The sequence below is a fragment of the Oncorhynchus masou genome, chromosome 24 (genome assembly GCF_036934945.1).
Source record: "Oncorhynchus masou masou isolate Uvic2021 chromosome 24, UVic_Omas_1.1, whole genome shotgun sequence".
Taxonomy (NCBI): Eukaryota; Metazoa; Chordata; class Actinopteri; order Salmoniformes; family Salmonidae; genus Oncorhynchus; species Oncorhynchus masou.
This window is the reverse complement of record NC_088235.1, coordinates 94,891,887-94,905,700: the sequence shown is the minus strand read 5'-3', so window position 1 is coordinate 94,905,700 and position 13,814 is coordinate 94,891,887. Positions and strand designations below refer to the sequence as shown.

The following is a 13,814-nucleotide window of genomic DNA, read 5'->3' as shown; positions in this document are numbered from 1 at the left end:
AGTTGATAACTAAATTACCATAGCATGTGTTTTCATAAGGACTGACCTTGGTAGTATACTCTGTTGCCTGCACTCTGAGAGCTCTCAAGGCCTCCTGGTCTTGATTGGCTCTCGTCTCTGTATCCTAGGAAGTGACGGGATTATAGCACTAGTCAGATTAATATTGAGATGCCCAGCTGTGTCGTTCTGTCAAACTCAATGACGTGGGTGTGATTTATAAATCTGTGAAGATCTACAGTGTATTCGGAAAGTATTCAGACCCCTTGACTTTTTACATTTTGTTACGTTACAGCCTTATTCTAAAATTGACAAAATTGTTTTTTCCTTCCTCATCAATCCACACACAATACCCCATAATGACAAAGCAAAAGTAAAACTGTAAATCCTACCGATCCTCGACTTCGGCGATGTCATCTACAAAATTGCTTCCAACACTACTCGGCAAACTGGATGCAGTTTATCACAGTGCCATCCGTTTTGTCACTAAAGCACCTTATACTACCTACCACTGCGACCTGTATGCTCTAGTCGGCTGGCCCTCGCTACATATTCGTCGCCAGACCCACTGGCTCCAGGTCATCTACAAGTCCATGCTAGGTAAAGCTCCGCCTTATCTCAGTTCCCTGGTCACGATGGCAACACCCATCCGTAGCACGCGCTCCAGCAGGTGTATCTCACTGATCATCCCTAAAGCCAACACCTCATTTGGCTGCCTTTCGTTCCAGTACTCTGCTGCCTGTGACTGGAACGAATTTCATCAAGGATCTCTCTGTACTTTGCTCAGTTCATCTTTCCTTCGATCCTGACTAGTCTCCCAGTCCATGTAGCTGAAAAACATCTCCACAGCATGATGCTGCCACCACCATGCTTCATTGTAGGGATGGTGCCAGATTTCCTCCAGACGTGACGCTTGGCATTGAGGTCAAAGAGTTCAATCTTGGTTTCATCAGACCAGAGAATCTTGTTTCTCATGGTCCGAGAGTCCTTTAGGTGCCTTTTGGCAAACTCCATGAGGGCTGTCATGTGCCTTTTACTGACGAGTGGCTTCCGTCTGGCCACACTACCATAAAGGCCTGATTGGTGGAGTGCTGCAGAGATGGAAGAAACTTCCAGAAGTGCAACCATCTCCACAGAGGAACTCTGGAACTCTGTCAGAGTGACCATTGAGTTCTTGGTCACCTCCCTGACCAAGGCCCTTCTCCCCCGATGGCTCAGTTTGGCAAGGCAATCAGCTTGAAGTCTAGGTGGTTCCAAACTTCTTCCATTTAAGAATGATGAGGCCACTGTTCTTGGGGACCTTCAATGCTGCAGATATGTTTTGGTACCCTTCCCCAGATCTGTGCCTCGACAAAATCCTGTCTCGGAGCTCTACGGACAATTCCTTCGACCTCATGGCTTGGCTTTTGCTCTGTCAACTGTGTGACCATATATTAGACAGGTGTGCCCTTCCAAATCATGTCCAATCAATTGAATTTACCACAGGTGGACTCTAATCAAGTTGTAGAAACATGTCAAGGATGATCAATGGAAACAGGACACACCTGAGCTCAGTTTCAAGTCTCATAGGAAAGGGTCTGAATACTTAAGTAAAAAACCTGCTTTAGCTTTGTCATTACGTGGTATTGTGTTTAGATTGATGAGGGAAAAAATACATTTAATCCATTTTAGAATAAGGCTGTAACGTAACAAAATGTGGAAAAAGTCTAGGGGTCTGAATACTTTCTGAACGCACTCTAGGTAAAGGTAATGTGAGGTGTGTATGGGGCAGACATACATGCGTGAGCTGGTTGAGGGAGGTCTGAAGTCTCTCTGCTCTGTGCTGGGCCTCCTGTCTCTCATGCTGGGCTGAAGACAAGTCTTTCTCCAGCTCTGCTTTCTGAGAGTGCAACTGTACAGGACAGGTAGACATAAAATCACATGAAACAGGCAGGAAACACAAGTATCTTTGCAGGTGCCCAAACATCTACTGTACTGTAAGTTAAAGCTGAAATTCAAAATAAGGTGAAACAGTGGCACTTCACCCCCAGCGCATGTTATTGTTTTGTCAATGAAACGGAGTAGAGGAGCATCCAGCATCGTGGCAAAATATTTTCACAGTACATACTCTGCAGTTCTATCACAAGTACGATGGGCAATGATGTGCGAAGAAAAACCGTGGTCATTGTTTGCAGTAACATCACAAACGGACGTGGCAGTTTCACCTAGTATACGGATTCCAGCTTTCATGTATAACCATTCTAAGACTGAAAGTATGTAAAGTTCATGGAATTGCTTATTGTAACCTTGGGTGACTTTTATGAACAGTCAAGTGTGAATAAAGGAATACAATGCATGTATCCTCTTACCATTTTGATTTGATCCTGTAGCTCCTTACGTTGCTCTGAGCCAACTCTCTGAGTCTCCTCCAACTCCTGCTGGAAATCCCTCTTCTTCAAATCCAGAGTGGTTTTAAAGTGCTGGATACTGCTGCTCTTCTCCTACGTTTCAAACCAGAGACTTCATCAACTAACTAATTAGCCAACTTAAATATAACAGCCTGTGTGTGTGAAAGGACGTATGTGAGTTAAGAGAGAGAACTGGGGTTTGTCTCAATCAAAAGGAAGGGAGGCATCCTTGTGGATTTAGACAGATCCAACATGTGTAAGTGAAAGCACATGTGTGTGTAGTGACAACAGTCTGTTTAGTGTAGCCTACTTCAGCATTTGATAGATTAGTGACAGCACGATTTCTTTTCAGTGTGTGTGTTGAGCACGTCATCATTACCAGCAGGTTCTGCTCCAACTCAGTGGTCTTCTCTACAGCCTGTGAAAGTCCTGCATCTTTCTTCTCTAACTGTTGCACTGTCGTTGCCAGGCAGACGTTCTTCCTCCTTAACTGCAATACAACACATTCACCTCTAGGGACAGACATCTCTCATACTGTATACAACAAGTGTTATCTTTAGTGTCAGGCACTGGTTTAAGGCCGTATTGCTCTGATTGTGAGTGAGACCCTCACTTGTTCTGGTATGTGACATTATGTAACTCAGATTCCTTTGAGATACTGCCTTCCTTGATTTGAGACCACTCATAGCGAAAATGGTGGTACAGTACAATATTCATTGTGTCCATCTTTACCTCTCTCTCCAGCTGGTTAATTTGTACTGTCCTCTCCTGCAGCTCTGTGTGTAGTTTCTGAAGCTGGAGGTCTCTCTGGTTCATGTTGTTCTGTAGGGTAGTCATCTCCTCCTGTGCCTGCCTTAGTCTCTCCTGCAGGCCCAGGACGAGAGCTGCCTGTTATACGTGAAATATATGTGAAAAGCTGTTATACAGTTATACGTGAAAGCTGGAATCTGTACCTGGGGAAACTGCCACGTCCGTTTGCAATCAACATTTACCACCAGGGGACAGACATCAGTCACACATACAGTACACCAGGGGTTCTCAAACTTGTTGGGACCCCCTCATAATCAGATCACAACTCTAGTGAGATAAAACATAGCAATCGAGGAGTTTTACTAGGACTTCAGCAGTGCATAGATGGACAAACTACGTTTCGAGCCTTGGGTAGGAATATTTTAAAGGCCCCCCAATTGGCATCAGATAGAAAATGTGGCAGTTTTCAAACTAATTTCCTACAATTCTACACATTTTATCATGTGGCAGATGTTTTGTTGCAGCTTTAAAGCTATTAAAATTTCACGAGGTAAAGAGAAAATTGCAGTTTTAAAGCTTGAATTACAAGTGCATTTATATATTTTTTTAAATTTACATTTTTGGGGGAATACAAGAAGTATTGAGTTGAAAAAATATATAAATTGGTGGAGAACTGTTGCAACCAATATCCCTGTGAGCCTCCCAGGCACATGTTACCCAGGGTTAAGAACATAAAATTGTAAATTAATAATATTACACCCTCTAAACTTATTCCGCCGATCCCTTGGCCAAAATGTGTATAATCTGCTGTTAGTAATACATACACACACACACACACACTTTAAAGAGAATAATACATATACAGTAGCAGTCAAAAGTTAGGACACACCTACTCATCTGTCTAATCTTTATTTTTACTATTTTCTACATTGTAGAATAATTGTGAAGACATCAAAACTATGAAATAACACATATGGAATCACGTAGTAACCAAAAAAGTGTTAAACAAATTTGACAAAGTATCCACCCTTTGCCTTCATGACAGCTTTGCACATGCTTGGCATTCTCTCAACCAGCTTCATGAGATAGTCACCTGAAATTCATTTAAATTAACAGCAGTGCCTTGTTAAAAGTTCATTTGTGGAATTTATTTCCTTCTTAATGCGTTTGAGCCAATCAGTTGTGTCTGGGTTCGCGCCCAGGCTCTGTCGCAGCCGGCCGCGACCGGGAGGTCCGTGGGGCGACGCACAATTGGCCTAGCGTCGACCGGGTTAGGGAGGGTTTGGCCGGTAGGGATATCCTTGTCTCATCGCACACCAGCGACTCCTGTGGCGGGCCGGGCGCAGTGCACGCTAACCAAGGTCGCCAGGTGCATGGCGTTTCCTCCGACACATTGGTGCAGCTGGCTTCCGGGTTGGATGCGCGCTGTGTTAAGAAGCAGTGTGGGTTATTTTGGAGGACGCATGGCTTTCGACCTTTATGTCTCCCGAGCCCGTACGGGAGTTGTAGCGATGAGACAAGATAGTAATTACGAACAATTGGATACCACAGAATTGGGGAGAAAAGGGGGTAAAAATGTTAAATTAAAAATAAAAAAAAGACATGAAGGTCAGTCAATGCGGAAAATTTCAAGAATTGACATTTTCTTCAAGTGCAGTCGCAAAAACCATCAAGCGCTATGAATAAACTGTCTCTCTGGAAGACAGCCACAGGAAAGGAAGACCCAGGGTTACCTCTGCTGCATGGAATCATATAGTAACCAAAAGTGTTAAACATATTGTATATTTTAGATTCTTCAAAGTATTTACAATGTAGATAATAAAGAAAAATCCTTGAATGAGTAGGTATGTCCAAACTTTTGACTGGTACTCTATGTATGCATGCATATATGACATACACACTACCATTCAAAAGTTTGGGGTCACTTAGAAATGTCCTTGTTTTCTAGTCCATTAAAATAACATAACATTAATCAGAAATACACTGTAGACATTGTTAATGTTGTAAATTACTATTATAGCTGGAAACAGCTGATTTTATATGGAATATCTACAAAGGCGTAAAGAGGCCCATTATCAAATAAAATTTTATTTGTCACATACACATGGTTAGCAGATGTTAATGCGTATGTGCATATATGACATACACACTACCATTCAAAATGCTTGTGCTTCTAGTTCCGACAATGCAGTAATAACCAACAAGTAATCTAGCTAACAATTCCAAAACAATTCCAAAAAAGTGTAAGGGGATAAAGAATATGTACATAAAGATATATGAATGAGTGATGGTACAGAGCGGCATAGGCAAGATACAGTAGATGGTATTGAGTAGAGTATATACATATGAGATGAGTATGTAAACAAAGTGGCATAGTTAAAGTGGCTAGTGATACATGTATTACATAAAGATGCAGTAGATGATATAGAGTACAGTATATACGTATACATATGAGATGAATAATGTAGGGTATGTAAATGTATATTAGGTAGCATTGTTTAAAGTGGCTAGTGATATATTTTACATCATTTCCCATCAATTTCCATTATTAAAGTGGCTGGAGTTGAGTCAGTGTGTTGGCAGCAGCCACTCAATGTTAGTGGTTGCTGTTTAACAGTCTGATGGCCTTGAGATAGCAACCATCACTCTTGTGTTCCAATGGCACGTTGTGTTAGCTAATCTAAGTGGATCATTTTAAAAGGCTAATTGATCATTAGAAAACATAATTGCAAAAGGGTTAGCACAGCTGAAAAACTGTTGTTCTCATTAAATAAGCAATACAACTGACCTTTAGACTAATTGATTAGCTGGAGCATTAGCATTTGTGGGTTCGATTATTGTCTCAAAATGGCCAGAAACAAAAGACTCACAAGTTTCAGAATAAAGTCCAGAAGGCTATTCCATGCGAGAAAGGACAGCATCCCAGAGTCGCCTCTTCACTGTTGATGTTGAGACTGGTGTTTTGCCGGTACTATTTAATGAAGCTGTTGGCAATGAGGACTTGTAAGGCGTCAGTTTCTCAAACTAGACACTAAATGTACTTTTCCTCTTGCTCAGTTGTGCACCGGGACCTCCCACTACTTTTCCTATTCTGGTTAGAGCCTGTTAAGCCTTTTCTGTTAAGGGAGTAGTACACAGCGTTGTACGAGATCTTCAGTTTCTTGGCAATTTGTCGCATGGAATAGCCCTAATTTCTCAGAAAAAGAATAGACTGACGAGTTTCAGAAGAAAGTTCTTTGTTTCTGGCCATTTTGAGCCTGTAATCGAACCCACATATTCTAATGCTCGAGATACTCAACTAGTCTAAAGAAGGCCAGTTGTATTGCTTATTAAATCAGCACAACAGTTTTTAGCTGTGCTAAAATAACTGCAAATGGGTTTTCTAATGATAAATTAGCCTTTTAAAATTATAAACTTGGATTAGCTAACACAACGTGCCATTGGAACACAGGAGTGATGGTTGCTGATAATGGGCCTCCGTACGCCTACGTAGATATTCTATTTTAAAAAAGTCTGCCGTTTCCAGCTACAGTAGTAATTTACAACATTGACAATGTCTACAGTGTATTTCTGATCAATTTTATGTTATTTTAAATGGACCAACCTTTTTTGCTTTTATTTCAAATACATGGACATTTCTAAGTGACCCCAAACATTTGAATAGTAGTATGGATACAGCTGAAGTCGAAGTTTACATACACTTAGGTTGGAGTCATTAAAACTCATTTTTCAACCACTCCACATATTTCTTGTTGACAAACTATAGTTTTAGAAAGTCTGTTAGGTCATCTACTTTGCATGACAAGTCATTTCTCTAACAACTGTTTACACAGATTATTTCACTGTATCACAATTCTAGTGGGTCAGAAGTAAACATACACTAAGTTGATTGTGCCTTAAAACAGCTTGGAAAAATCCAGAAAATGATGTCATGGCTTTAGCAGCTTCTGATAGGCTAATTAACATAATTTGAGTCAATTGGAGGTGTACCTGTGGATGGACACTGCTCAAAAGAATAAAGGGAACACTAAAATAACACATCCTAGATCTGAATGAATGAAATATTCTTATTCAATACTTTTTCTTTACATAGTTGAATGTGCTGACAACAAAATCACAAAAAATGCCTTCCTCTTGCAGGAACTGCTGACACACTCCAGCCACATGAGGTCTAGCATCGTCTTGCATTAGGAGGAACCCAGGGCCAACCGCACCAGCATATGGTCTCACAAGGGGTCTGAGGATCTCATCTCGGTACCTAATGGCAGTCAGTCTACCTCTGGCGAGCACATGGAGGGCTGTGCGGCCCCCCAAAGAAATGCCACCCCACACCATGACTGACCCACCGCCAAACCGGTCATGCTGGAGGATGTTGCAGGTAGCAGAACGTTCTCCACGGCGTCTCCAGACTGTCACGTCTGTCACATGTGCTCAGTGTGAACGTGCTTTCATCTGTAATGAGCACAGGGCGCCAGTGGCGAATTTGCCAATCTTGATGTTCTCTGGCAAATGCCAAACACCCTGCGCAGTGTTGGGCTGTAAGCACAACCCCCACCTGTGGACGTTGGGCCCTCATACCACCCTCATGGAGTCTGTTTCTGACCGTTTGAGCAGACACATGCACATTTGTGGCCTGCTGGAGGTCATTCTGCAGGGCTCTGGCAGTGCTCCTCCTGCTCCTCCTTGCACAAATGCGGAGGTAGCGGTCCTGCTGCTGGACACTACGCTGACAGACACAGCAAACCTTCTTGCAACAGCTCGCATTGATGTTCCATCCTGGATGAGTTGCACTACCTGAGCCACTTGTGTGGGTTGTAGACTCCGTCTCATGCTACCACTAGAGTGAAAGCACCACCAGCATTCAAAGTGACCAAAACAGCCAGGAAGCATAGGAACTGAGAAGTGGTCTGTGGTCACCACCTGCAGAACCACTCCTTTATTGGGGGTGTCTTGCTAATTGCCTATAATTTCCACCTGTTGTCTATTCCATTTGCACAACAGCATGTGAAATTTATTGTCAATCAGTGTTGCATCCTAAGTGGACAGTTTGGTTTCACAGAAGTGTGATTGACTTGGAGTTATATTGTGTTGTTCAAGTGTTCCTTTAATTTTTTTGAGCAGTGTATTTCAAGGCCTACCCTCAAACTCGGTGCCTCCTTGCTTGACAAAATGGGAAAATCAAAAGAAATCAGCCAAAAAAAATCAGAAAAATAATTGTAGACCTCAAGTCTGGTTCATCCTTGGGAGCAATTTCCAAATGCCTGAAGGTACCACATTCATCTGTACAAACAAAAGTACGCAAGTATAAACACCATGGGACCACGCAGCCATCATACCGCTCAGGAAGGAGACATGTTCTGTCTCTTAGAGGTGAACGTACTTTGGTGCAAAAAGTCCAAATCAATCCCAGAACAACAGCAAAGGACCTTGTGAAGATGCTGGAGGAAACGGGTACAAAAGTATCTATATCCACGGTAAAACGTGTCCTATATCAACAACCTGAAAAGCCGCTCAGCAAGGAAGAAGCCACTGCTCCAAAACTGCCATAAAAAAAAGCCAGACTAGTTTGCAACTGCACATGTGGACAAAGATCGTACTTTTTGGAGAAATGTCCTCTGGTCTGATGAAACGAAAATAGAACGGTTTAGCCATAATGACCATCGTTATGTTTGGAGGAAAAAGGGGGAGGCTTGCAAGCCAAAGAACATCATCCCAACCATGAAGCACAGGTTGGCAGCATCATGTTGTGGGGGTGCTTTGCTGCAGGAGGGACTGGTGCACTTCACAAAATAGATGGCATCATGAGGTAGGGAAATTGTGGATATGTTGAAGCAACATCTCAAGACATCAGTTAGGAAGTTCAAACTTGGTCGCAAATGGGTCTTCCAAATGGACAATGACCCCAAGCATACTTCAACAGTTGTGGCAAAATGGCTTAAGGACAACAAAGTCAAGGTATTGGAGTGGCCATCACAAAGCCCTGACCTCAATCCTATAGGAAATTTGTGGGCAGAACTGAAAAAAATGTGTGCGAGCAAGGAGGCCTACAAAACTGACTCAATTACACCAGCTCTGTCAGGCGGAATGGGCCAAAATTCACCCAACTTATTGTGGGAAGCTTGTGGAAGGCTATCCGAAATGTTTGATCAAAGTTAAACTTTTTAAAGGCAATGCTACCAAATACTAATTGAGTGTATGTGAACTTCTGACCCACTGGTAATGTGATGAAAGAAATAAAAGCTGAAATAAATCATTCTGACATTTCACATTCTTAAAATAAAGTGGTGATCCTAACTGACCTAAGACAGGGAAAATTGACGAGGATAAAATGTCAGGAATTCTGAAAAACTGAGTTTAAATGTATTTTTGCTAAGGTGTATGTAACCTCCCGACTTGAAGTGTGTATGTATTTATCTGGCCGCAGATCTCAAAATGTATGACACTGGTATTTGACACTGTGTAAATCAGATTCCTTTGAGATACAGCCTTCTTCCTTGATTTGAGACCACTCATAATAAAAATGGTGGTACACTACACTATTCATGTGTCCATCCTTACCTCTCTCTCCAGCTGGTTAATTTGTACTGTGCTCTTCTGCAGCTCTGTGTGCAGTTTCTGTAGCTGGAGGTCTCTCTGGTTCATGTTGTTCTGTAGGGCAGTCAGCTCCGCCTGGGCCTGCCCTAGTCTCTCCTGCAGGTCCAGGGCTAGAGCTGCCTGCCTGACCCTCTCCTGCTCCACAGCATGCAACACAGGCAGCAGCTGCTGGTACTGCTCCCCTGACACACCGTAGACACAAAAAACAAACTGACCATTTTTTGGGAGGATACAAACATACTTTGCATTTTTCATGTGTATCCACAATGTTCCAGCATGCAAGGAGGAGAGATATTGTTAGAGTTTACCTACTCTACTGTATACATGGCCTAAAGATGGGAGATTAGATATGTGCTATATATTGAGTGTACAAAACATTAGGAAGACCTTCCTAATATTGAGTTGCACCCCTTTCTGCCTTCAGAACAGCCTCAATTCGTCAGGGCATGGGCACTACACAATGTCGAAAACTGACACGTTGACTCCAATGCTTCCCACAGTTGTGTCAAGTTGGCTGGATGTCCTTTGGGTGGTGGACCATTCTTGATACACACAGGAAACTTGAGTATAAAAAACCCAGCAGCATTGCAGTTCTTGACACAAACTGGTGCGTCTGGCACCTACTACAATACCCTGTTCAAAAGGCACTTGCCCATTCACACTCTAAATGGAAAACATACGCAATTCATGTCTCAAGGCTTAAAAATCCTTCTTTAACCTGTTTCCTCCCCTTCATCTACACTGATTGAAGTGCTCTAACAAGTGACATCAATAAGGGATCATAGCTTTCACCTGGATTCACCCGTGTCATGGAAAGAGCATGACAGTGTTTTGTACACTCAGTGTATACAGACTACAATATGATGTGTAGTATTGAAGAGTAAGCTAGGGAAATCACCTGGCTTGAGTTTGGGGACATCACAGAATGGAGCTGGCAGACAAGGCTTAGCACAGAGTGATCCCCCTCCACTCTATAACAAATATTTAGATCACTTTTACATAACAGTATAGTACATTTTGTCCACCATCATTGTCTGGAACAGAGTTGAGGGTATGCTGAGTTAGCAATAAGCAGGGTGCACTATGGTTTTATGGGGCATATACAGCATACAGAATATAGCATGTATAGACAATACACAGAGGGTATAGTTTGAGAGTGTAGTAGGGAGTATGCTCACCTCTCTAAGATGCAGCAGGCTGAGGATGGCCTCGAGGCTGGCCTGTTCAGCCTGGCTCTGCTGTGCTTCTCTCTGACAGTGCTCCAGTTTCTGCTCCTGGCTGGTGGTGAGGTGGCGTAGGTCCCTACACTCCTTCCTCAACACCTCTATGTCCTTCTCAACTATCTCCCTGTCACTCAGTCTTCTCTTCAGTTCCATAGCCCGGACAGAGGCCTCTTCCAGACGAGAGCGCAACGTGGCGCTCTCTACACTCATCGCCTTGGCTCTGACCGACTCTTCCTTCAACTGGCTGGTCAGAGAGATTCCCAACTACTATTACGATATGTATGTCCATCACAGTGGTATTAGTATTTTACTAACTATAACCAATAACCAACCATCATGTCATGGTTTTAAGCAAAACTGTCCTTTTTACACAGTCCTCCTCATCACAGATGATTTAAGTGAAGTATAACCACATAGATGAATTCATTTGAGATGAAAACACATTTTCAGAGGTTGATTCAGAAATTCATAAGTAAGCTATGACGAGCAGACACTTTAGTACCAACCCGATCAGCTGGTTCATTTCGGTCTTGTCCTGCTCTAGCTGAAGACACCTCCTCTCCCACACCACTCTCTCTTTATCACACTGGATAAGAGCCTCCTTCAGTCTGGCCTCGTTGTCCAACACCTGTGGACCACAACACAGCATCCCGTTGCTATACAAGCATAGACTTCAATGTCTAAACCTAAGCAGCGCATTTCACCGTGTACTGACAAGCATTTATTCTGAACAAACAGGCTTAAAATACATTTACATTTTTGTCATTTACATAGCTTGACACACCATTCGTCTTATTCCATACCTTCTTCAGCTTCTCAGACATATTTCCCTTGTAACTACGGAGAGCCAATGTCTGCCTCTCTGCAGTAACAAGAGCTTCCTTTCTCTGTTGCTCAACTCTTTGGGATGAATGGAAAATACAGCTGAAGTCGGAAGTTTACATAAACAAGTTTTAAATGACTCCAACCTAAGTGTATCAACCGCTCCACAAATTTCCTGTTAACAAACTACAGATTTGGCAAGTCAGTTAGGACATATACTTTGTGCATGACAAGTAATTCTTCCAACAATTGTTTACAGACAGATTATTTCACTTATAATTCACTGTATCACAATTCCGGTGGGTCAGAAGTTTACATACACTAAGTTGACTGTTCCTTTAAACAACCTGGAAAAATCCAGAAAATTACATCATGGCTTTAGAAGTTTCTGATAGGCTAATTGACATCATTTGAGTCAATTGGAGGTGTAGCTGGGGATGTACTTCAAGGCCTACCTTCAAACTCAGTGCCTCTTTGCTTGACATCATGAGAAAATCAAAAGAAATCAGCCAAGACCTCAGAAAAACAATTGCAGACCTTCACAAGTCTGGTTTATCCTTGGGAGCAATTTCCAAACACCTGAAGGTATCACATTCATCTGTACAAACAATAGTACGCAAATATAAACACCATGGAACCAAGCAGCCGTCATACCGCTCAGGAAGGAGACACGTTCTGTCTCCTAGAGATGAATGTACTTTTGTGATAAAAGTGCAAATCAATCCCAGAACAACAGCAAAGGACCTTGTGAAGATGCTGGAGGAAACAGGTACAAAAGTATCTATATCCACAGTAAACATGAGTACTATATCGACATAACCTGAAAGGCCGCTAAGCAAGGAAGAAGCCACTGCTCCAAAACCGCCATAAAAAAGCCAGACTACCATTTGCAACTGCACATGGGGACAAATATTGTACTTTTTGGAGAAATGTCCTCTGGTCTGATGAAACAAAAATAGAACGGTTTGGCCATAATGACCATTGTTATGTTTGGAGGAAAAAGGGGGAGGCTTGCAAGCCGAACAACACCATCCCAACTGTGAAGCACAGGGGTGGCAGCATCATTTTGTGTGGGTGCTTTGCTGCAGGAGGGACTGGTGCACTTCACAAAATAGATGGCATCATGAGGGAGAAATTATGTGGATAGATTGAAGCAACATCTCAAGACATCAATCAGGAAGTTGAAGCTTGGTCCAAAATGGACGATGACCCCAAGCAAACTTCCAAAGTTGCGGCAAAATGGCTTAAGGACAACAAAGTAAATGTATTGGAGTGGCCATCACAAAGCCCTGACCTCCATCCTATAGAAAATTTGTGGGCAGAACTGAAAAAGTGTGTGCGAGCAAGGAGGCCTACAAACCTGACTTAGTTACACCAGCTCTGTCAGGAGGAATGGGCCAAAAGTCACCCAACTTCTTGTGGGAAGCTTGTGGAAGTCTACCCGAAACGTTCGACCCAAGTTAAACAATTTAAAGGCAATGCTACCAAATACTAATTGAGTGTATGTAAACTTCTGACCCACTGGGAATGTGATGAAAGAAATAAAAGCTGAAATAAATCATTCTCTCTACTATTAGTCTGACATTTCACATTCTTAAAATAAAGTGATGATCCTAGCAGGGACCTAAAACAGGGAATTTTTAATAGGATTAAATGTCAGGAATTGTGAAAAATTGAGTTTAAATATATTTGGCTAAGGTGTATGTAAACTTCCAACTTCAACGGTATATCTTAGTTAACAAACAAGCACTAGTACAAGGAAGTGACATCAGGTGATGTGTATTACATACAGTGCACAAAACATTAAGAACACCTGTCCTTTCCATGACAGACTGGCCCGGTGAAAGCTATGATCGCTTACTTATGTCATCTGTTAAATTCACTTCAATCAGTGTAGATGAAGGGGAGGAGACAGGTTAAAGAAGGATTTTAAGCCTTCAGACATGGATTGTGTATGTGTGCCATTTAGAGGGTGAATGGACAAGACAAAAGATTTAAGTGCCTTTGAACAGAGTATGGTAGTAGCTGCCAGGCGCACCAG

General features: G+C 42.3%; 1 protein-coding gene and 1 long non-coding RNA gene across 2 annotated transcripts; both read right to left on the bottom strand.

Moving 5' to 3' along the window:
* Positions 1–39: 39 nt before the first annotated feature.
* Positions 40–2,463, bottom strand: LOC135513074 (uncharacterized). The gene is made up of 3 exons (XR_010451489.1): positions 2,346–2,463; positions 1,775–1,888; positions 40–124 (listed from the first exon to the last, which is right to left on the bottom strand). It is a non-coding gene; the product is annotated as an uncharacterized LOC135513074 (long non-coding RNA).
* Positions 2,464–2,588: 125 nt separating this feature from the next.
* On the bottom strand, positions 2,589–11,775 carry LOC135511483 (cytoskeletal protein Sojo-like). Its single transcript, XM_064932976.1, has 8 exons — positions 11,755–11,775; positions 11,458–11,579; positions 10,907–11,195; positions 10,627–10,699; positions 9,693–9,910; positions 3,117–3,272; positions 2,764–2,874; positions 2,589–2,612 (listed from the first exon to the last, which is right to left on the bottom strand). The coding sequence occupies exons 1-8, from the start codon at positions 11,773–11,775 to the stop codon at positions 2,589–2,591; spliced, it is 1,014 nt and encodes a 337-aa protein (XP_064789048.1).
* Positions 11,776–13,814: the final 2,039 nt, after the last annotated feature.

Excerpts from the sequence above, each read along its gene's own strand:
- LOC135511483 (XM_064932976.1), bottom strand. The coding sequence starts at position 11,775 with ATGTCTGAGAAGCTGAAGAAG. Across the intron at positions 10,700-10,906 it reads GCCTGCTGCATCTTAGAGAG|AGTGGAGGGGGATCACTCTG; the intron begins GTGAGCATACTC and ends TATTTGTTATAG. Across the intron at positions 9,911-10,626 it reads TGTCCCCAAACTCAAGCCAG|GGGAGCAGTACCAGCAGCTG; the intron begins GTGATTTCCCTA and ends ACGGTGTGTCAG.